The 23,755-nt window shown below is 42.7% G+C and overlaps 1 protein-coding gene across 3 annotated transcripts in view; it reads left to right on the top strand.

Moving 5' to 3' along the window:
- The window catches only part of ARMC8 (armadillo repeat containing 8), an 83,237-nt gene that overhangs the window by 40,148 nt on the left and 19,334 nt on the right, over window positions 1–23,755 (top strand). For all 3 annotated transcript variants that reach the window (XM_083154404.1, XM_083154406.1, XM_083154405.1), the window contains 4 exons: window positions 3,234–3,329; window positions 17,029–17,111; window positions 20,001–20,082; window positions 20,192–20,278. In XM_083154404.1, coding sequence (XP_083010530.1) covers window positions 3,234–3,329; window positions 17,029–17,111; window positions 20,001–20,082; window positions 20,192–20,278 — 348 coding nt within the window. The remainder of the gene's footprint in view (window positions 1–3,233; window positions 3,330–17,028; window positions 17,112–20,000; window positions 20,083–20,191; window positions 20,279–23,755) is intronic.

The raw sequence follows: 23,755 nt of genomic DNA on the forward strand, positions 1-23,755 counted from the left end.
TGAGTATATCTTGCTTTTGCACAGCTGTGTAGGTAGGTGCTTGCCTGTTTGTGTTGCTTGAGCACAGGTGAGATTTTGTGCATTACAATATAAACTGCTGTGAAAGAGTCTATAAAGATATAGCTAGCTATTTATATCTGTGAGCTGCAGTACTGCCAGTGGCCACTCGGCGGACTCCTTTGTGTGCTAAAATATGTCAAAACAGATAGTGAAAGCAATGTTTGCAGGGACACTGGTCCGTTTCATGCTTGCTGGATATGAAGAGAGGGAGCTGTGGAGAGTTTGTGGGCTAAAAAAAAGTCACAGCTCAAAGTGAAGGTAAATTGCAGAAGCCGTCATTTTGATTGACTTTTAACTAGTGTTGGTAGAAAGTGATGTCCTCTCAAGCTACTGTAAAACCCCCCTTTCTGCTAGTTTATGCAGACTCTGGGTCCTAGTGCCCAACATGGGTGCACAGAGGGGAGACCGTAGTGGTGTGTTTTGCCCTTTACCAGTAACCCACTGCAGGCCATCAGATACACACATTTTAGGGATCCATACTAACTAGTATTCGTATATACTTATTCATGAGTCGCCCACTCGCCCATGGAACCTTATACCGTTCTCTTTAGCTGTGTGTTCCTCTCTAAGCTTTCAGTACTATACCATCCTGTGTGTATCTAATGCAGTAGTGTCAAACTCATGGCCCTCCAGCTGTTGTGGAACTACACATCCCAGCATGCCCTGCCACAGACTATATATAATGGATTGCTAAAACTGTGGCAGGGCATGCTGGGATGTGTAGTTCCACAACAGCTGGAGTGCCATGAGTTTGACACCACCGATCTAAGGGATAAATATATACGAATGACCGTATATATGTACAGTATGTTCAGTTCATAATCGGGAGTTCTCTTTGTTCCCCTTCCTCATCTCCCACGTCCCTGAATCTCCGATATCTTGTTCTAAGGAAGTACAGGAGATCATACAATGCATTGTTGTGGTATGATTCTTGCTGCGGCCAGTCTGTGCTCCGCTGCTGGTGGCTGCTTACCCCACTATCTTTTCACTGTCATCGTTTTGTTTTGATCGACCAATCATATAAGGTCTTCATTGAAAACTGCCTTCTAATGTGGGTGTGGCCCCTGTAGGGTCCCTATATAATATCTGTGACTTACACACATTTGCCTTTCTGAGCTTAATTCTAATGGGGTAATTCAGACCTGCTTGCTAGACTGCGTATATTTCCTGCCTAGCCAGCAGGTAAACTCCGCCCCACTGCTCGAATCCCCGCGGTACGATGCGAGCAGATGTGTACGGTTACGGCCGCACAGAGGGAATATCATTCAATGGTCACTCAACATCGACTGATTTATTTTTTTTATTTCCCCCTCTCTTCGCACATAAAAGTACGTAAGACCTACTTTAATGATGGCCGAATGAGGCGAACAGACAGGGTCACCCCTGCGCTCGCAGTTGTCCGCCCAGTGTTTCCATGGGCGCGTGCACTGGTTTTGCAGGCACACCAGCAATGGCCCCCTGCCTGTCAATCGTTTTGCGAACGCCAAAGGCATTCGCTCCGGGGGTGTGCACATGAGCGACTAGGCGCATGAGCACACTCCCGTGATTGGGGACGGGGCCGAATTCAGACCTGTGTCAACCGGTCTAAATCGGCCTCTGACTCTCCTGTTATGTAGTTGAATGACTCTTTAATTTTTAACTGCACACGCGTCCAGTCACGCCGCACACGCGTCCTGATTGTGTTGAGGTGAACACTGGGGTACACGGTAAAGTCACATTGGGGGCTATACTCCAATGGAGAGCTCTGCCCCTAGCCTGGGGTTCCCTGGTGGCCTCTATAGATGCACCAAGCATGATTGCGGAGTCTGAGGATACTTAAAGTTGTACTTGTGTATTATCTGGGCGCCCGATTTTCTTCATCGCACCTAAAAATCACTTTGTATTGCATCGCATACAATCATATTGCATGCGATGCAGTTTGAAGCGATTTTTATATGTAAAGGCACCCAGATGCCTGTTTCATATGTGAAATGGCCCCCCAGACTCCATTTTTAATTGTATACCCACCCTGATGGCTAAATGCCCCCCCATTGTTAACGCCACCCCACTATCAACGCCAACCCGAAGCGCGGCGAGCACAGCGAGGGGCGGCGGTACGCGTCCTCCGACCTTTTCATACCCCCACTATCCACGATGGCATGGAGTTGATTTTATATAGTGTGGCGAGTGCAGCGAGCCACCGAGCCCGAAGTGTGGCGAGCGCACGCGAATTACATGTGAAGTAATGCGCGTTGACTCGCCTCGCTGCGCTCGCCACACTATATAAAATCTACTCCACGCCGACGTGGATAGTGGGGAGTATGAAAAGGTCGGAGGACGCATACCGCTGCGCTCGCCATGCTTCGGGTTGGCGTTGATAGTGGGGTGGCGTTAACAATCGGGGGCTTTTAGCCATCAGGGTGGGTATACAATTAAAAATGGCGTCTGGGGGGCAATTTCACATATTTTACAGGCATCTGGGTGCCTGTACACATAGAAATGGGTGGCATTTAGCCCAAATCGCGTCGCATCGCATTGTATACCATACAATAGCATACAATGCGACGCAATCTTGACTTCAAGGGAATTTCAAGGGAAATCGCATCGCATGCTTTAGGTACTGGCATACAATTTCAACTTCGGGCGCCCAAATAATACACAAGTACCCTTAAAGTGGGTATTTCAGGTAACTCCAGAGGCGGGGCTGCAGCATAATTAAAATTTCAAATAGGAGAGCCACACCCTCTGCCAGTGAGTCAGTTTAAACTGTGCTGCAGCCGCCCGCTGGAGCCTCCACTTCTTGTAACGGTTGTAACCTAAAGTCAAAACTTGCAGGTGGCAAAAGACTAATGGGCGCAGCTGTGTCCGACCTATTTTGCTTTGTTGACATTTAAAGCGGTATTAAGGCGATAAAATCCTTGCCAAACTGTGCTATGAGCTATTAGTGACAACTGCAGCTCTTTTGATTTGTGCGGGAGTAGAAGCCCCATCATGTCCATTATTATGCCAGGAGCTTCTGTTTGTACCCTCCTCAGCCGCAGAGCCACAGGTTACCAAAGCCTGGCTTCGCTCGCTTGAGTTGACGTGATTTGGTTGAGCTATAACAACATTTTGCATGTATTCAATGTGTCAAAGAACTTTATTTATCAGTCTGTCTTATGTCATTTGTGTATTTTTTTTTTTCCTGATCTCAGCTCGATCACGATTTAAAACACGCCCACGAATTGCGCCAAGCGGCCTTCAAGCTTTATGCCTCGCTGGGAGCCAATGACGAAGACATCCGGAAGAAGGTGAGTCTGGGAGAGGGGCGACCCCCGGTCCTTTCCGCCAGCAGACAGGGTGTGACACCCACCTGAAAAAGTCGCCAGGAAAAAAAGAATTAACAGTGACTTTCATGTTTTTTTAAAGCCAAAAGCAGAGACTGTAAGGGTTTACGGAGGAATGAATGGGGACTTGCCTTTTTGGCTTTATTTTTTTGCCGTTAGAAACATAGCCTAGCCTGATGGTAAGAGGAGACCAATAACTTAAGTTCTATTCCCATGTCCAGCTTTAACCCTGCACATTCCGTATGCATGAGTTGCGATACACCGTTTCCTGTAGAGGCAAAACTGCCCAGTGGCCAGATTACCAAGAACGCTACAATGTCGCCACTGTCCAAAGCTGCTTCTGCCAGAACCGGGCCTGCGTAGCGCAGTACCGCCTTGCAGACCTATTGTGTGGGTATCACTGGGGTATGATCCACTTTGTCTAATATCTCAGTGATGTCACCAGTTCTAAGTGATGTCAGCAGGTAGACTTGAATGAACAAGCATTTATTTTGCACACGGTCTATGCATTGTTGTCACAGTTCACAGGTGCAAAATCTGTTCCCCCGAAAAATCTACATTAAGATGCATGGCGGTTGGCAACGGTCAATTATTTTGCTTCGGTATTCACCATAATTATTCCTGAGCGGGGAAGATGTGGGGAACAGCGTATTATTCACAAAACGCCCACCACATATGTTCACCACTTGCTGGTAACTCGGAACTAATGTGGCTTTCCCGGCTGTATGCGTCCACAAATACGGTTACTGTGCACTACTTTATATATCCAGGCAGACGTGGCAGGATCACAAAAATCTGCATGGGCGCCTACGTATGGAGCCGACCGTTCCCCGCATGCGCAGAGTCTGTAAACGCAAGGTACTCTATGCCAGCTCCTGTAGCTATCAAGAGGTGCTCAAATGGGGGACCACCACTGGACACGTCAGTGGGAGTCCATCGGCTCTGCCAACAGAACCCTGTTAGCCATTGCTTAGTTCTGACTCAGTCGTGGCCCATTCAGCTCCTACCGTCTTCCTTCTCAAGCCAACTGACCAGAGCAGAGTTCTGTAGCCAGTCCTTCAAGGAGCAACGGACATTGATGCAAAGTTAATGAAGAGGGTCAAATTCTATGAGGGACTTGTGTCTCCTCTGGGAAAACAATTTTATTTGAATGGAACTTCTGCCAAATCAGTAGCGCCTACAGACAGGTCCGTCTTTCCATTGAAGTCTGTGAAAACGTTCAGCCTTCTCTCGAGTCTTGTTTTACCTTCAGTGCTTCCTTTTCCACCAATCAGCAGCTGATATCCATCTACTTCCAATAATGCTCCAGATCTTCTCGTACAAACCTGTGACCCTCTAGCTGCGCATCCGACACAATTGCTGACTGGCACGCGTAGTAGTTTAAGAAGAACCAAATCTGCAGGTTGGGTTCTGTTGTGGTAGACCAAGGTCAGTGTACTGGATGAACTTCAGCTTGTTGCCTTTTACTTGCACTTAGTTCATCTAGCAGACTCTCTAGACACATCATATATATATATATGTTTTGTATAGATACACCATAAATAATCCTGATACCTCGATGAATATAGACACCCTCTTCACGTGCCTTGCTGCATAGTTTTGAGTTAAGATTTTACCTGTGTAAAGGGTCCACACTCCACATCCTGCACCCACTGTCCTTAATTCAACCATTTCTGTCTTGCGCACGCGCGGTACATAGATCACCAGGGAACATGGTGATCTTAAGCCGATTCTGTATATATCAGTTGTAATGAAATTGGTTCAAATTACACATCAAACAATAAGTCGTCCTTTGTTCTAGAGAATGTCTTATGATTACTATTACCGATATACAGCGGTGTCCGCTTACACCTATCGTTTTGGCGCCGTATGGCGTCGATTCTTTGGCGGACGTAGATGTCTGTATCCGCCATATTTTTTTTCCATAAGCAGCCTTGGACAGTTGGGACAATAGCTCTCAGAACGAGTCTTAATTTGCCGGCACATAAAGTATGTCTTCAGTATTCAGTGCTGGGTGACACCCCCCCTCCGCGACTGACCGTGCCTACTGTTCAGCCAGTACTAAGGAGACCTTCTTTTTGATTATTGCCTTTCTTGTGATCTTTTCTATAACAAAACCGACATTTCATTGTAAACTGCACAAAAAAATGGTTTGCTTCTGGTCTGGCCTGGATTAAAGCTGTTTGTGCATTTTATTTTTCTTTAATATATTTTATGTGTGAATAAAGCTTTGTTTTAACGACGTCCTCATGGAAAGTGGTTATGGGTTTGTAGCAACACTTAAAACGTGCATGATGACTTCCATTTTCTTTCCGTTGTGATTATTGATCGCTGTCTGCTGAAAGTCCGCTACTTAGAGTTAATGGCGCCACTTTCTTAATTCCCTGTTTTCACAAGTGTCCTGGTAAGTAATCAACTGAGGTCTAGACTATGATCAGAATGCAGGGGTGTAGAGGTACAGACTGGCCTAGTCCAGCTCCTTGGTTCTGCCTTGTAGAATACACAATGTACTGTATAATGAAGGCACTCGAGTGCCATTAGCTAAACCAAGTACCTTTAGGACTAGGAGAAAAATACGTTAAAGGATCACTTATATTAGATACATTGGCGTTAAGATTTTGACTATTTGAAAGAATAGACATGTATTATATTTCTATGTAGACCTGGTCTGAATTCAGATGCTGGCTGATTATTAGGGATGGTCATCGACCATCAAGGATTCCAAATCATCGATGGTTTATGGCCGATGTCAAATATTTTTGACACAAATATATTTTGGCACAGAAAAACAAAGTCGTCGTTCCCCCCCCCCCCCCCCCCCCCCCCCGTGTTTTGATTGGCCCACAGGCCAATCAGTCAAACACAATGGATGACCATCGACAGGTCAAAATATCGATGGCCAGTTGCATTATTGCCATCAATGGCAACGATGGCCATCCCAACTGATTATCTGGCTGCTGCACATGCGAGTGGCCCGGCAGCGATCGGCTTCAGCAAATATTTCTATTTGCAAGCCGAACGCAGGTTGATTGACGGGGAGTGGGCGTGCCCAAGAAGCGCTGGGGGTGTCGGGAAGCGTTCTTATGCCTGCTAGTGGGGGGGGGGGGGGGGGGGTGACGTCGGCAACAGACTAGAAGTAGCTGTTTTGATCGCAGCCGCTGAGTAAGTCCTGGGCTACACAGCAACTGCAAAGACCGGGGACCAGAGGAAAAATCATTCGATTCGATTTACACTCATCATCGAATGATTTTTGCCTATAGCCACACGGATGCGAATGGATGTGTACTTGGAGCAAAGGCAGACCTGATCGCACGGAGGACAAATTTGTCCCTGTGCGATCAGGTCTGAATCGGGAGAGGTGTAAACCTTCTATAGAATCGTGAACAAGTTGAGATTTTGCAATCAGACCGGCTTCTAGATGGCATTTTATAGAGAATACTTGTTATGATCTAGAAGCTGCTGGTTGATGAGGCTGACTGCTCCTTTATCCACTCCAGAACCATGTCTGACATTGCGCTGCCATTGGAGATGTGCTGCCATTTTGGTGCCCGATTCGAGGTTTATCACTGGCTGCTTTAGCAGGATTGTTACATCTCCCCCAATATATACCCCCAATATTAAGTTTTTAAAGCCCCACTTAAAAAAAAAAAAAAAAAATCCTGCAGGCATAACTGGACGCAAATGGGTGGTTTTTTCTAGCGGACAGAGAATATATAGCCATAGGTGTACGTATGTTACAGAAAGGTTCGGCAGGACACCTCTTAGTCCTTTTTTTTTTTTTTTTTTGTCAAAGTACAATCATATACAGAAAGACTGATAAATGCACACACATATATCAATGGAAAAAACAAACTAGATTTCGTGGTAAGTGAAAATTCATAAATGGTCCAGCCAGAGACCGGTGTTCTCCCCGGTAAATCTTGCCAACTGGGTGGAACTAAGAAGTTTCGAACTTGAGATTTAAATATTTTTTTTTAAAGACTCTTTGAGATCTTGCTGACTGGACACTGATAGAATTTTGTCCACTCTGAGTCTACCCTCTCCTGCAGCGTTCCTGCCGCCCAAACCGCACTCTGTCTCTTTAAGATTGGGGAGGCACCGCACTTGTTAAACGATATATTGCCGTTTTTTTTTTCCATTTAAAAAAATTTAAGGCTGCAGTGGGAAAGCGCCAGAGTTCATTTACCGGTTAAAGATAACCGGTATTTCAAAACGTTTAAAAAGCAGAGTCCTACAGGTTTCAGAGCCGGTTTTTATGCAGTGAGAATGGCTCTGAAACGGTATTTAGTAAAAACAACAGATTACAGACCTGTGATAGGCTGGCTGCCTTGAAACATGTTCAGGGGATTAAACGGGTTGACTGATACCCCTTTTCCACTAGAAGAAATAACCCGGTAATCTCCGCGGGGACGCGCTTCTACCTGGGTTTTTCTGCTAGTGGAAATGCTCCCTGTCAAATAACCCGGTTTGGATTCCCCGGCAATCCTACCCAGGTCATGATCAGGGTAGCACCTGGTTAGCACCCGGATTCAAGGGTAGTGGAAACGCTCCCTAACTGGGTTATTTGACTGAGCATGTTAAAATCTTCACTGATTGGTGCTGCTGGGGCGCTGGTGAGTGATGTCATCACTCAGAGCCCCGCAGACTGCGCACATAGCATGGAGGACAGCTTTCTGTGCACATGTGGTGCATGTCTGTCCTGCTGACTTCCCCTGCTGTATCAGAGGCTGCTCCAGCAGCCACCTTCCACTTTGCTGCCAGCACCACAGGCTGCCCCAGCGGACACTGCTATTCATTCTGCAGCACAACATCATTATGGCTGCCAGCAATTGGTCTGATGCTGAAGTGAAGGAGCTGCTGCTCATTAGGGCAGAGTAATAGAAAACTGGTACTGGGATATTGGAACTATTAATACCCTGAAGCCATCCAGTGCGGACATTACTATAAATTGGTCCAGCACAGGGCATCAGCATAAATGTATGTGGTAGAGCTGTGCGATTGCACAGTGTGTACGCAATCAGAAGATTGCACAGTGTGGATATAATAAGGACACATCAGATATCAAAGGGGGAGTGAGGGGCTCTTGCGGCAGACACATCTCCCATCTGAGTGTGGATATTACAGATACACATCCTATATAAATCTGGGGTGACTCTTAGCTACAAGAACAAGGATATCACTGTAAGCTGTACCCTGTGCGATGGAGACAGATCAACCAGGATATATATGTATTTGCAACATTTGTGCAACAGTGTTTAGATACACTGGTTATGCATAAAAATAAGCAACATCAATGCTACAAATAAAGTAACTCACACACTGAAGAAAGGATAGACACATTGAAAGGTCCGCAGTAATCTGGGACTAGATCTGACATATACTTTTTTCTCTATAAAGCAACATAGCGTTTATAAGTGAACATACATCTCGCACATCTAATGGGACAAGGCATCACTAAAGCCTTCCTTCTAATATTGGAATCAACAGGTTACAGAGACCTAATTTTAATCTTTTCTAATTCTCTTTTTCCTATATCTATCAACTTTTTTTAATAAATTTTCGCCATATCAATCTCTGTTACAGGGAATTATACTATCAAGTCCAACATAATTAATAAAATTGTAGAATATACATCACATTTGATGGCCTGTTAGCTATAGAAGTGAAATATAACTATCTATAAAATTAAAATATACACCTTTAAGGTATCACACCATTGTGTTTTTAGGTCGTATTAGACTGTGTGGATGTGGAGTGCGCCTAAAGAAACTGATTTTCTTTCGTACTTTTTTAAAATGTAACTAGCTGTAATGACTGCACCTGTGCACCAGCTAGGCGGTCAAGGAAATATGACCATAATGACTCCACCTGTGCACCAGCTAGGTGGTCTGGGAAATGTGATGTTAGTAATGGCTGCACCTGTACCCTAGCTAGGTGGTTTGGGAAATGTGACGGTTAGTATTGACTGCACCTGTGCACCAGCTAGGTGGTCTGGGAAATGTGATGTTAGTAATGACTGCACCTGTGCACCAGTTTGGCCACCCCTGATATAATGTATGTCACTGGTCTGTAAGCAGGATCATTTTATTTCCCACCTGTAGTCAATCTACATATGTTTTTGCTTCCATTTAATTACGGGTGAATTTGAGCTGAGAACCTGAGTGATCTAAGCTCCGAGGACTGTAATACTCCGCACACCTATAATATAGCAAGAAAGCATTGTACGTAATGATATTATATTGTCCTCATGGGAACACTCAGATGTAACATATATTTGTGCCACGCGTCATGAACCTGGCGTCGTATAGATTTGGTCACTAACTTTTGAGGGACAGTTCCAGGTTTAATTATTCGCCCCGCATTTTTATTTCTGACTAGCTGTGCAATGTAAAGGACAATGTGTTTTCTGAAGGGTGAATGCCACCCCTACCATCTCTAATCCTTCTCTGTACCTTAGGAGATGTAAAAACAATTTATACTTCAGTGGTATTGATTACGGAAACTGTAAAATACTGACCATGCATTGCATGATTACGCCTCGTCATTTGTCACGATGGGAATTAGTGCCCCAAGACCGCAATGTGCGTTGTTCTTGGATGCAGCAGCTCAGATGTCCCTTTACGCCATAATGATCTGTTATGAGATGATTTACTTCTAACCTGTTCATCTTGGACATGAGCAGTGAAACCTGCAACACAAAGTTTTGAGAGAGATGATAGGTGGGGGACAGAGGGGGGAAATATATACCTGGCAGCACCGGGTATATTGCCTATCTACTAGATAACTTTACAAAAAGGCATCGCTACCATTTAAGTCATTTGCTGTCTGTCCCTTTTTTTTTATATATATACATAAATAAGGTTCCAGTCCATTATAAAACTGTTGCAAACATAGTAGTAGACGGCCAAGTAAAAGTCTCACCACTCCAATACTATGCAGTAGAAGTCACCATAAATAAAACAAGTTTCCGATCACATCATTTGAAGCTTTGGGATATTTTTACACTACTGGAACTTATATGCTGTTCCTGTTTATTTTTTTTTCCCAAAGAATTGCCCACACATTTTTTTTTTTTTATTAATCTCAATTAAAAAAAAAAAATCTTTCTCTTTGTATCCGTATTAGGTGGATTTTTTGGGGTGGGTCAGTATGAATAGTACCCCTTTTCCACTAGCAAAAATAACCCAGGATTTTGTGCAGGGATGCACATTGATCTGGGTTTTTTGCTAGTGGAAATGCAAATCCCGGTTCGACTGACCCCGGGAATCGAACCCAGGTAATTACCTGGGTTGGATCCGGGATGCTCCTGGGTCCAGGGGCAGTGTTAACTGTTAACTGATGTGACCCGGTTCCCATAAAAAAATAATTAACAATTATGTTCTAACACCAGGATGCAAGAAAATGTGTTGAGAAACAGTCCCTGGAATACACTGGATAGTTACTCAGGGGTGAAGTAGTGTTCTATTATAATTAAGCTTGTTGCAGATGTGATGTTCATATTCTGTAGAACAGATGGGCAGAAGTATAAAGCAACTTCAAATCGCACACCAAAGAGGATTAATATTAAAATCTAAAACAAATAAGAGTTTTGCACAAAAATATCTTTATAAGATCTGACAATCTGGCCGCCTGATTGGAGTTGACGTGGGACAAATCTGTTATCGTTCCTCACATATGTCATAAATCCTGTGAGCCCCTTTTAAAACGTTTGCAGTGAAGCTCATTAAATCCCAGACAGTTCACTTGAGGACTCCAAGGCCGCTGCCGGGCCGGTGGGAAACTCGAATATTATCATTCATTATGTAATCTCATGAAACTGGAAAAAAGACGAAGACTAAATGGCTATGATAAAATCCATGAGAGGGTTTCAGTGCTTCATATTGAAGTAATTGCCCGTTTTTCAGAGCGTCTTTAGTTTTCATGGCCTGTCACCCACCTACGTGGAGTGAAACGTACGTGGTAGAAGCCGTCGCCTGGACCTTAATGGTCTTATCCCATCGAGCAAGCTGCTTTCTAATTAATTCCATCTCTATACTGCTGTTCTACATTAGCACTAGTACTTCTCTAGAATCACACAGTATTGCTTGCTGCATTCCTCGGGAGCTATTCAATGTTGAGCGCTATTTCCGCTGGGAGATAGCCCGCTGTCTATTCAGTGCTGCCGTTGAAGCATTGAAGGCGGATTTGACAAAACATCCAACTTTTAAAACAAGTCAGATCTGTTTTTGTCAGAAACGTCATACTCACGGCTGTTTTTGCAGACACGCCCACTTTTTGACACTCGACAGGCGGAACATTGAATTCCGTCTGTCGAGTTCGAACGAGCTGGCCGAAAATGGCCCGGGATTCCGACTGGCGGGATGTTCCGACAGTCAGAATCCCACATTGAAACCTCCCCCCCAGTCTGGTCTGATTTCATTGATAACCACTTATAAATTCATCATACAGGATGTACTAATGTAGTAGTATTTTTTTTTTTTTTACAATATTTATGTTGGGATATGTTCAGATTTTTTTTTTTATTATTATGTTCTTTCTTGATCCACCTCCTATTCAAAATTATAATTGCAGATTGAGGATCCCTTATACAAATAGCTGTTATACAAATTATTCAGAAATTATTCAGAAAACCATACAATCCAGAAAGTGAAAAAAAAAATTCTTGCTAAAAAAAGCGCTACTGATATGTAACTGGCACTAAATATGTGCAAGACAATGATTGATTGGCATTCACATTGAGTATCTGAGATAGCACACAAACTTTGTTTCATGCACAAATAAAATATTTATGTGTATTTCATGTGTCTGATGTGCTTATAAATGCAAGATACCTCAGGATATGTCATTGAAATATAAAAATATTCTGAAATAAGTAACAATCTGTTATCCACCTTTCTTCTGGTTCCGAGCATTTTGGATAAGGGATTCTCAACCTGGGTATATTTATGTGTTTAAATATTGATGCATCAAAGATATGTGATCTTTTATTATTGATTCTTGTTAAAGAAATTTAAATTTGATCAAAATAATAAAAAAAAATATATATATATATATATATATATATATATATATATTGTTATTGTATCAGTCTCGTCTTATTGTTATAGTGCTGAGAAATTAGATAGTATTATGTACACATGGAGCCACTCTTCGTGTTTCCGCCAGCTCACCATATCGCTAAAGCAGGGACGCGCAAGCTTATCGCATGATCGCGCGCCCCATTGCTGAGATTGGGGTGGGTGAACGTGCGTCTCATTCTGGTGGACATCGTAGAACGGCGCATGGCGCTAGCAGATAATCTTGTTTGCCTACACTGATCTCATCCTACTCCGAAAAATTTCTGTGTTTTTTTTTTTTTTTTGCCTCTTTTATACAGAAAATATTACATTTTTGGGATCTACAGTACTAGATAATGAGTTGTTGTTTTTTTTTTTTGTTTCTTCTTTTTTGTTCTTGGATTTGTATTTTATTTTACGATCTGTAACGGTCACTGAAAATAAAGAAATGCAAATATTGAATGTTACACATCATTGGAGACGGTAACCATTCTTATACTGTGTAGTCTTCCTAATGAATTATAGAACTTGTAAGGGAACAAACTAATAAATATTTCAGTAAGTGCACTTAGACGTACTCTCTGTCCCAGAGCAGGAGTACATTAATTGAAAATATTAATATGTGGTCCGTCTTAAATATGCTTATGAGTTCTGGTTTGATGAATGTTGGCCATTTAAGCGGTCCTTTTTTAACAGCTACATTCTCAGCATATTTGTAGAATCGTTTAATGACCTGAAGCATATTTGTCATGAGTCTGGCAATGTGGTTTTACTATGAAAAAAATGTATTGATTTTTAATGTCTGTGATGTTAAAGTCCGTCAAAAACTTGCCATAGACTAATTCAGCATGTACGGCTTCAAAGCCGATTACATAAAGGCTCTTACCCACTGGTGTTTATTATATTCATTATTTTACTAGTATATTTAGTGCTACTGAAACCTGCATAAACAGGTTTAACACTAGGAATCATGGTTTTTAGCATGACTATACCGGTTTTACTATTTATCAGTGTTACAGTGGTATATTTTCTATTGCTAAAGACTACAGTTGAGGTTCCAAATTCTAATGACAAACATGCGAAACGTGTTGAAATTGGATCAGAATTTTTACTAGCATTGAAAATGGGCAACACCAGTGAGTATGTGGCCTGAAGTAATTCATTGACTGGGAATGTTATTCATTTTGCTTGATACAATTCACAGGAAACTATATATTTAACTGCATTCAATTAATTTGTATTACAGGCATTGACCAAAATACACACTTACGTTACATTGTATTGTTCTGTGCATTATTTCATTTTTAAGGATTTTTTTTTTTATTTTTTTTTAAACCTGTACATTTTAGCTAGATTTTGTTTATTGGGTAATGTCTCCAATGTATGTCTGAGGAAAACTTTCCAAATAAAGAGTCATCACCACTTGAAAACTCACTTGGATGTTTTTGTGTTTTTCTGATTTTTATTCTTGTTGGGTTTTTTTTTTCTATCCTCAGACATTTTTAGGGTGAAATTTAATAGGATGAGAGATTTAGAAAGTGAGGGATTTGGTAAGAAATCTCGTGTTGTTTTTTTTGTTTTTTTTTATAAAGCAGCAACCATTTACTCTTCTTCAAAATCAAACTGTTTTTGCAGTGTAAATGATTGGCACTTAAAAAAAAAAAAATTCTTACCAAATCTCTCACTTTCTGAATCTCTCATCCTATTAATTTGCCCCGTTAAATTCTGTCAAAAATAGTGGCATTACAAATATAATTGGCTATATATTCCCATTATTTTTGATTTTTGCATATTAATATCAGACTCCTTAACTATAAAATTGTATTTGACACTTTAGTTTTCATAGGTAATAACTGCATCAAATGCAAATTGTAGAAAAACAAAAACCAGGTTTACATTCTGTTGTCTAGATCTTATTTGGGTAAAACCGAAACCTTGCTTTAAAAAAAAAAAAAAAAAAAAATTGTACAATTTTTTTTTTCTCATTTCTGCATCCTTCCACTGTTTGTTAGCAGCCAGAGAAGTACTAGATGGTCATAGTTAATCTCTCAAAGGGTTTGTCAGGTTTTGGTGGTGGCAAATTATTCTATTTACCACTTACCAAGACACAGTGATCCGTTTGGAATGCCTATCTTTCGAAGCCTGTCTACAGGTTTGGGTCATGTAGTGGTTTAGATACATTGGGGGCCAATTTTCTAAGATGGGCGTTCTATTGAAGATGGGAAGTTGCCATAGCAACCTAATGGAATCTACTTATTTAGTTAGCACATTCTACAACATAATCGTATCTGATTGGTTGCCTATAGCAACATCGCATCTTCAATAGAACTCCCTTCTTTGTAAATTTACTGCAATGTGAGCATTCTATACACTGTCGTGGCTGAAAGATTCATATGTTCGGCGGACATTTTGATTTTATTTAGATTTTTTTTTTCTGGTTTTATATAAATCTATTATCAGTTTATCAGTTGTCACATGTATCGGGTTGGAATTTGTTTCTGTCACAGGAAGGTTAATTTGCACAAATTATTTTTTTTTTTTTTCAAATTAACAAGTTATTAAAAAGTTGTTACCATTTTACTTGACATTGCAATATTTTAACTTCACCTCGAACTAAAGAGCCTGGGGGAGATTTATCAGAGATTGGAAAGCGATAGAGGGGTCTATTATTTACTAAGCTTTGGATGGAGATAAATTGGAAGAAGAACGAGCCCCAGCCAACCAGATCCTAACTGAAATTTTTCAAACACAGCCTGTAACAAGGCAGTTAGCAGCTGATTGGCTGGTAGCTTATCTCTTCTGAAAACTCGAGACTTTGTAAATAGACCCCAGATTGTGTTCTTCTTGACAGTGGCTGGATCCTGTCAAGCAGGTCCCTTTGCACAGGTCTCAGATGATTGCTATGCGAGGCGTATTCCCGTGTGCCTCACATCGCAGATCAGATGGGCTGCCATATGCAGAAGGTCCGCGTACAATGTATTGTATGCGATCCAGCTCACCGGTGAGTTCAGAGTACTGCATGCGATACCTAGGCCTTAAAGGTTTAAGAGTTAACAGTTTTAAAGCGCTACAGAGAATTCTGGCACCATGCAATACTTGTTAATACACATATTAAAATGCCAAAAATGCACAACCGAATTCTCAATCCATGATACACAGCCCATACATGAACAAAAGACAGGGTAATTGTTTCATTGTTTGTTTTACCTCTCCATCCTCCCCTCTTAGAATAACGCCATTGTCTTCCATGCCTTAAACACTTATCGCATCATTACTGTTACCATCTGAGCAGTCTTACAATTGTCAGCATGTTCTGATTAACTTCCTAGCTTACACCGTGATCATCCTTAAAGTACCAATTTTATACCAGTGCCCAGTGGTGTATGTACCAGTAATACCGCTTTCAGATCGCAAACCCGGGTCCGACCCAGGATTTTGAACTAAGCTAGGTCACACATTATGCACACTGCATCCTCCGTTTAACCCTTCTTTTAAAACCGATATTAAATGCCATGTTACTTGACCTGGGTTATTCGCTTTGGGGCTTTCACAGTGCACCTTGACCTCAGCAATAACCCGGGTTATTTGTGTGATGTAAAAGGGGTTATAGCTTATGCTGTGGAATCTGATGTAATATATATTTGGCCAAAATTTAAATAACGTCTGTAAGTTACTGGGGAAGATTTATTAAAGCCTGGAGAATGACAGCCTACCAACCAATCGGTGTCTACTGCTGTGTTTGAAAAATGAAACTGGAGCTGATTGGTTGGTACTTTTAAGCTTTGATAAGTCTCCTCCCACTATATGCAATGCACACATTGCTCCAGATGTACTTATCATCATAGTAGTTTTTGTATGTGTATATGAGAGATATGTGTCATTACTTTTGTTTGTGAAGCTAACCACTAACTCTAAACACTGTAGATAGCCCCTACTTTGTAACTGGCGATAACACGTAAATGAATTCCCCTATAGATTACATCATGCATGTTCAAACTGTGGCCCTCCAGCTGTTGTGAAACTACACATCCCAACATGCCTTGCCATAGTTTTAGCATTCCCTAATAGCAAAACTGTAGCAAGGCATGATGGGACTCGTAGTTTCACAACAGCTGGAGGGCCGTAGTTTGGCCATGCCTGGATGACTTTGAATGAAGACTTGCTGTAACATACTGCAAACGCCATATACCGTGCTGTTGTGTCATTACTAACTTCTACTACTAACATTATTTTAACTGACCATTTATAGCTTTCATTACTGTGCTTACCCGTTAGGGCTAATTCACCGTTAATCTTTATGTTTTGATTTTACTGTACCGAATATGGTTGCGTGTACTCTGTCGATACATTTTTCTTTTCTGTGTAACTTGGACACAACAAAACATTTAACTGAATGAGTGAATCGTGCCCTAGAAATCAATCTGTTGCAATTTCCATGCGCTTTATTTTATACAGGCTTCCCCCCCCCCCCTTTTTAAATGCATGAATAACTCTTGCACTGGACAATAGTCTGACTCCGGCATTGTTGTTACAGTTGTAAACGGGAATCAGGCAGGCAGGCGTGGCTTCCTTGATGTTATTTATGCTGCATTAACATCTCTCTCCAGATCATTGAGGCTGAGCATATGATGGACCGGATTGTCAATGGCTTGTCAGAGACTAGTGTCAAGGTGCGGTTAGCGGCCGTCAGGTATGAGTTTCTAGTCCGTTTTCTACTGCCTTCCCCCACAGTTGTTAACTTACACAGCGCCTGTTGCCTATACGCAGACATATTCACAAGAGGGTAGTCTGCCCGTTCACTGGGAGCCAGTAATATTCCAGCCAAGTTTTGAAGCTGATATTTTCTTCGTTTCTTCCCTTTTTTTTCATTTTTATTCTTCCTTGGTCCCTTCTTTTGAATGTTTTTATAACTGCTCATTGGTGCATTTAATGGCATGTAGCTCTCCTCCATAGGTGGCAGAATTGACATGAATGGATGTAATACAATGAAAAAACTGCTGCAGTGATTTTTTTGGGGGGGTTTGGTTTTTTCGTGATACCTTGTATTGAAATTAGATTTATTTATTGTTTTTGGCAATGTTTTACTAAAGTATCTATATAATGAATTGTTGGTACTTGTTTCCTAGCACGGCCACACCGATTTACATCGGGGTGGTCGTGTCGGAAAAATCGGGTCGATCGCATCGCATGCGATTTGGTCGCATGCGATGCGATCGTCGCGACCGACCGATTTTGGACCCGATTTTTTTTTTTGAATTAAATGTAAATCGGGTCCCTGGGACCCGATTTTACATTGGATTCAATGTAAAATATTCCCAACCCCCCCAAATGTCACGACGTACACCCCACCCCACGATAGACGCCAACCCGAAGCGTGGCGAGCGCAGCGAGCCCGCGAGGGGCGGCGGTGCGCGTCCTCCGACCTTTTCATTCCCCTACTATCCACGTCGGCGTGGAGTTGAGAATAGAATAGTGTGGCGAGCGCAGCGAGCCACCGAGCCCGAAGCGTGGCGAGCGCAGCGAGCCCCGCGAGGGGACGCGGATACCTTCACAGGTAAACGCGTCCCTTCGCGGACTTCACAGGTGTCCGCGTCGCCACGGACACCTGTGAAGCCCGCGAGGGGACGCGTATAACTGTGAAGGTATCCGCGTCCCCTCGCGGGGCTCGCCACGCTTCGGGCTCGGTGGCTCGCTGCGCTCGCCACACTAGCCACACTATTCTATTCTCAACTTCACGCCGACGTGGATAGTAGGGGAATGAAAAGGTCGGAGGACGCGCACCGCCGCCCCTCGCGGGCTCGCTGCGCTCGCCACGCTTCGGGTTGGCGTCTATCGTGGGGTGACGACGGGGACATCTAAAATGTGAAATGGGTCATATTGGCCCATTTCACATTTTTCACATTTTTTCAGGATTTCAATGTTAAAAAATCTTTTAACATTGAAGCCTATGTAAAAATCGGGGGCATCGCGTCGGGACCTATGTTAATGGTCCCGACCGACGCGATGCCCCCGATATTTTACCTTTCCCGACACGATTTCAATGTTAAAATATTTTTTAACATTGAAGCCTATGGGGAAATCGCGGGCATCGCGTCGGTCGCGTCGGGACCATTGTTAACGGTCCCGACCGACGCGATGCCCCCGATATTTTGTCCTAGCCGGCCAAATGGACCTGATTTCAAAGGAAATCGGGTCCATCTTATGGATCGTGTACCTTAACTAAAGGTACACGATCCATAAGATATGTGGCCGTGCTAGGAAACAAGTACCGAATTGTTCTCTACACCACAGTGGCGTAAGCCCAGGTTTCATTACTTTTGATTGGTCAAGCTCCTCAGTGCTCCCTGTGATTTTTGTTGTAACTGAAAATTACACTCAAACTGTGTGTCCTAACCTTCTCAGCATGGGGACGCGACTCTGTGGTGCTGACCATCAGGCTGATGACTTTTCTAATCTCAGTGAGAGATTCAAGGAGTCTGAAAAATCTGTTGTTGTCTGTTATTTTAGACTCCTCCCATCACTGTGCCTCCACAATGCTGCCATGTATGTGCCATCTGCTGACTGCACATGTGATGCGATGACCTTCTGCAGTAACTTGCTGGGGTCCTGTCATTATTTTCATTGTCTGATGGGATCCGAGAGCAAAATAGTTTGAGGACCCTTGCTCTACACCAATGGTTCTCAACCTGCGGTGTATTTTTGTGATGTTTGGGGGCACTTACAGGCCATCAATTGATAATTAGGCACACAGTCTACCCCCATGCATCACTTTGGGATCCTGATAACAAAATGAACATGTCAAACTGTGTTAAACGAAGCAGATACAGACTATGAGGTCATCATGTAAATGCGATCTGGGTGGAATATTACCACCCAGGATCGCATTGTATAATGTGATCACATCACAGGGCTGTATGATCCCTGAGGGCGAGGAGTCTGCGAATGTGTGGTTATGCGCTGATCTCTCTGCACTTCCCAGGCGGCACTGCGATCCTGTAGCCATAGGCTACAATGGGCTATCGCCATCCCAGAATGTTGGTAGCCCAGGGATGCGAAGCCGGGATGCCCGATGTTGATACATCGGGCAGCTTCGCATGGTTTGGCCCGATCTGTTTGAAGATCTATCGTTTAGGTGTGTACCCAGCCTAAGATATGTACTGTGACGTCTCCACCCTGAAAGGTTACAACCCGTCTATCCGGATTTTCACGTTTTCGTTCTGTAACACTGCTTAGAGCAAGTGCTTTTGGGTAGCACATGTCTAGGTAGAGGTAGTGGTTCATGATGTTGGCATAGAGTGGGCACACACCGGAAAACTCTTTGTGGTATAACTTGTTTATATAATGAAACTGGAACCAATCATCATACAAACTGTTATTCAGAACATCTCCTTCATGCCACCTTCAGACTTCATCACAGATACTAAACACATAAACACATACGTGACAGCTCCACCTGCTGTCCCTCCAGTGTAATTGCATATAAAGTCTCAAGTCTGTTGTAATACACATAAGTAGGTGGTGATCTATACTTCTTGGTTAAGTATTTATTACCATCACTCACTTTCATATTTCTTTCTAGATGTTTACACAGTTTGTCCAGATCTGTGCAACAGCTTCGAACCAGTTTTCAAGACCATGCCGTGTGGAAGCCCTTAATGAAGGTATAGCAGCTGCTACACTTATGCCTGTAATACAGTGCATCAGTATTGGGGAAGAACGGTTATTTAATGCAGTGAGCATAAACTGTCTCTGTATTTGTTGTGTACCCAGGTGTTACAGAATGCCCCTGATGACATCCTGGTGGTGGCTTCATCAACGTTGTGTAACCTTCTTCTGGAGTTCTCTCCAAGTAAAGAGGTTAGTGGGAAGCTCAACGAGATTTGGTGAAACGTACGTAGGCAGGGTGTCTGGTTTGCACTGTCCCAATGCTTGTGTGTGTTTGGTAAGGCAGGCTGTAAATGAGATGATCTGCAGATCTAAGTGGGCTTTGCTTGACCAGAGGAATGGATTAGAGATTTGATGAAACATACGTAGGCAGGGTGTCTGGTTTGTACTCTCCCAATGCTTGTGTGTGTTTGGTAAGGCAGGCTGTTAATGAGATGATCTGCAGATCTTAGTGGGTTTTGCTTGACCAGAGGAATGGATTACAGATTTGGTGAAACGTACGTAGGCAGGGTGTCTGGTTTGCACTCTACCAATGCTTGTGTGTGTTTGGTAAGGCAGGCTGTTAATGAGATGATCTGCAGATCTTAGTGGGTTTTACTTGACCAGAGGAATGGATTACAGATTTGGTGAAACGTACGTAGGCAGGGTGTCTGGTTTGCACTCTCCCAATGCTTGTGTGTGTTTGGTAAGGCAGGCTGTTAATGAGATGATCTGCAGATCTTAGTGGGTTTTGCTTGACAAGAGGAATGGATTAATGGAGCAATACACATAAATGTAATATGTTATGATTTTACAATGCTTCATCCCTAATACGCCCTGTTACCCTGTACACACCTTCCAAGTCTGTGCTGGGCGTCAGTTACAAGCTGTGCTGCAAATCGGAACACAGTTGGTCAGTGAAGGCTCATTATATGAGCAGGGTCTAGGTGAGGAAACAGCGGGCATGGTTCAGACCTGATTGACCGCTGGCCATAGGAGTGTGCGGTCGTGCAGTTTAGCCTTCGCACGCTCCAGTGAAATATCACCTTGCAACCTGTGCAAATGGATGTGTACGGCTACACATCCATTCACACCCGAGCGCAAATGTCCAAATCCCGTCAAAAGCCGCTTGCCATCGAATGATTTCTTCACTACGCACAACTCATAGCAGCCGTCACATACCCCAGGACTTATTCGGCAGCTGCGATAAATACAGTCACATCCGGCCTCCTGCTAACGTCATGGTCGAATTAGGCCCAGTGTTCCTGCGGTACAGCTGAAGGAGTTTAACAAAGTATGTAGGCCTACTTGCCTGCTTACATATATGTATACATTCTGTATATAATTGGATATATACAGCCCAGTTGAATTCCTGGGAGTAATTAGTATTCTTTCGGAGATATTCAATCCCCCGCCGTTATTTCCAATGGGGGAAATAGCGGCGGGTGCCTATACAATGCTGTCTTTCCCGACACCATTGAACAGGCATCTCGGCAAAAAGGGACCCCACTTTAACCCCTTCCTGACAGAGCCAGTTTTTGCCTTCCTGACAGAGCCATTTTTTTCAAATCTGACATGTATCACTTAAGTGGGTATAACTTTTTTTTGCTTTTACTTATCCCAGTGATTTTGAGATTGTTTTCTCGTGACACATTGTACTTCAAATTAGTGGTAAATTTGGGTCGATACAGTCTGTTTTTTTTTGTGAAAAATACCAAAATGTCGTAAAAAAATGGAAAATTTAGCAATTTGCAAAATGTTAAATTTTCTGCTTGTGAGACAAATAATCATACCACTCAAAATAGTTAATAACTAACATAGACCATATGTCTACTTTATGTTCCCATCATTATTTCAACTTCCTTGTAATTTTTTTGGACACTAGGAGGCTTACAATATGAATAGCAAATTTTCAAATTTTCAAGAAAATTTCAAACACTGATTTTTTTAGGGACCAGTTCAGTTCTGATGTGACTTTGAGGGACTTGTATGTGAGACACCCCCATAAATGATGCCATTTCAAAAACTGCACCCCTCACAGTATTCAAAACAGCATTTTGGAAGTTTGTTAACCCTTTAGGTGTTTCACAGGAATTAAAACAAAGGGCGGTATTCAATGAGGCAGAATCGCCAAGTTTTATGGCGATTCTGTGTTTTTTTCATGTGTGCCGGCGATTTTTTGAGCTGAAAAAGCGAATCACCCTATTCAACGTCTTCTAATCGCCGATGACGACCGGTGAATGAAGCACCAATCGCCAAATGTTATTCTCTACAAATCGCCGTTTTTTGTGTATAGGGATTTTCATGGGGATTCGCCGGTAGTCGACGGGAATCGCCAAAAGTGTATTCAATGAGAAGTTGGCGATTCTTATTTCTTGTTTCATATCGCCGTTCCTCACCGAGTGTCCCTCGTCATCTTTTTGTGGTGAACTTTTATCGGAACCTGTGAAATAATTGGTTTTAAGTGTTCAATTTAACTCTGCAAGTGTAATGTATTATTATATGCTGCCCTTGTGTGATGTGATGGTCGTAGAAGTGCTATACAAATATATTTTTAATTTTTTCTGGTATTTTTTTTTTTCTCCCACAAAGCACTGTTCTTACCCATGGTGCACCTCACTTACCCATGATTCTCCTCCCCACCTCACTCCTTCGTTTGGCCTTTGAGCAGATTACCCAGCTTTTGCCGTCTGCTGTATTGGAAGCGTTTTTTCAGGGTAATTTGCATTTTTCTAGCGTTTCACTGCAATTTTTTAATGAGGCTGTTTAGGGAAACGCCGGTTTGGCTGAGAATCGCCGTTAGGGGCGGCGAATCTCAGCCACGTTGAATAGGGTGACTCGGCGACTCCCGACGAATCCCCATGCATGGCGATTCGCAGCAAAAAACCGGCGATTGGCTGGCGAATGTAAAATCTGAATCACTGTGACCAACGATTCAGGACATTGAATACCGCCCATAGTGTAGGTGAAATTTCAAAATTTCATTTTTTTTGCAGATTTGCAATTTTAATACATTTTTCTAAGGAACACAGTAGATTTTACTAGAGAAATGTGACTAAAAATTGATTCCCCCAATTCTTTTGTTTTCAAAAATATCCTATATGTGGCCCTAGTGTGCACGTTGACCAAACCACAGGCTTCATAATAGAAGGAGCACCTACTTGATTTTGGAGCCTCCTTTTTATGAGATTATTTTTTAGGCACCATGTAGGTTTCTAGGCACCATAAGATGCTAAAATTTAGGAACCCCCCCACAAGTGACCCCATTTTGCAAACTACACCCTTCAGGGAATTCATTTAGGGGTATAGTGTACATTTCAAACCCCCAGGGGTTTGACCAATTTTGATACAACTGGGCTGTGAAAATGAAAAAATTTAATTTTTCATTTTCACAGCTCAGTTGTATCAAAATTGGTGAAACCCCTGGGGGTTTGAAATGTACACTATACCCCCTGATGAATTCCCTGAAGGGTGTAGTTTGCAAAATGGGGTCACATGTGGGGGGGTTCCACTGTATTGGTGCTTCGGGGGTCTTGCTAATGCGACATAGCACCCACCATTCATTCCACCACCAAATATCACTCCTTCCCTTCTGAGTCCTGCCATGCACCCAAATGGTATTTTTTGGTCACATATGAGGCATTGCCGTACTCGGGAGAAATTGGGGCACAGATTTTGGGGTGCTTTGTC

The sequence above is a fragment of the Crinia signifera genome, chromosome 7 (assembly GCF_055691185.1).
Source record: "Crinia signifera chromosome 7, ASM5569118v1, whole genome shotgun sequence".
In the NCBI taxonomy this organism is placed as follows: Eukaryota; Metazoa; Chordata; class Amphibia; order Anura; family Myobatrachidae; genus Crinia; species Crinia signifera.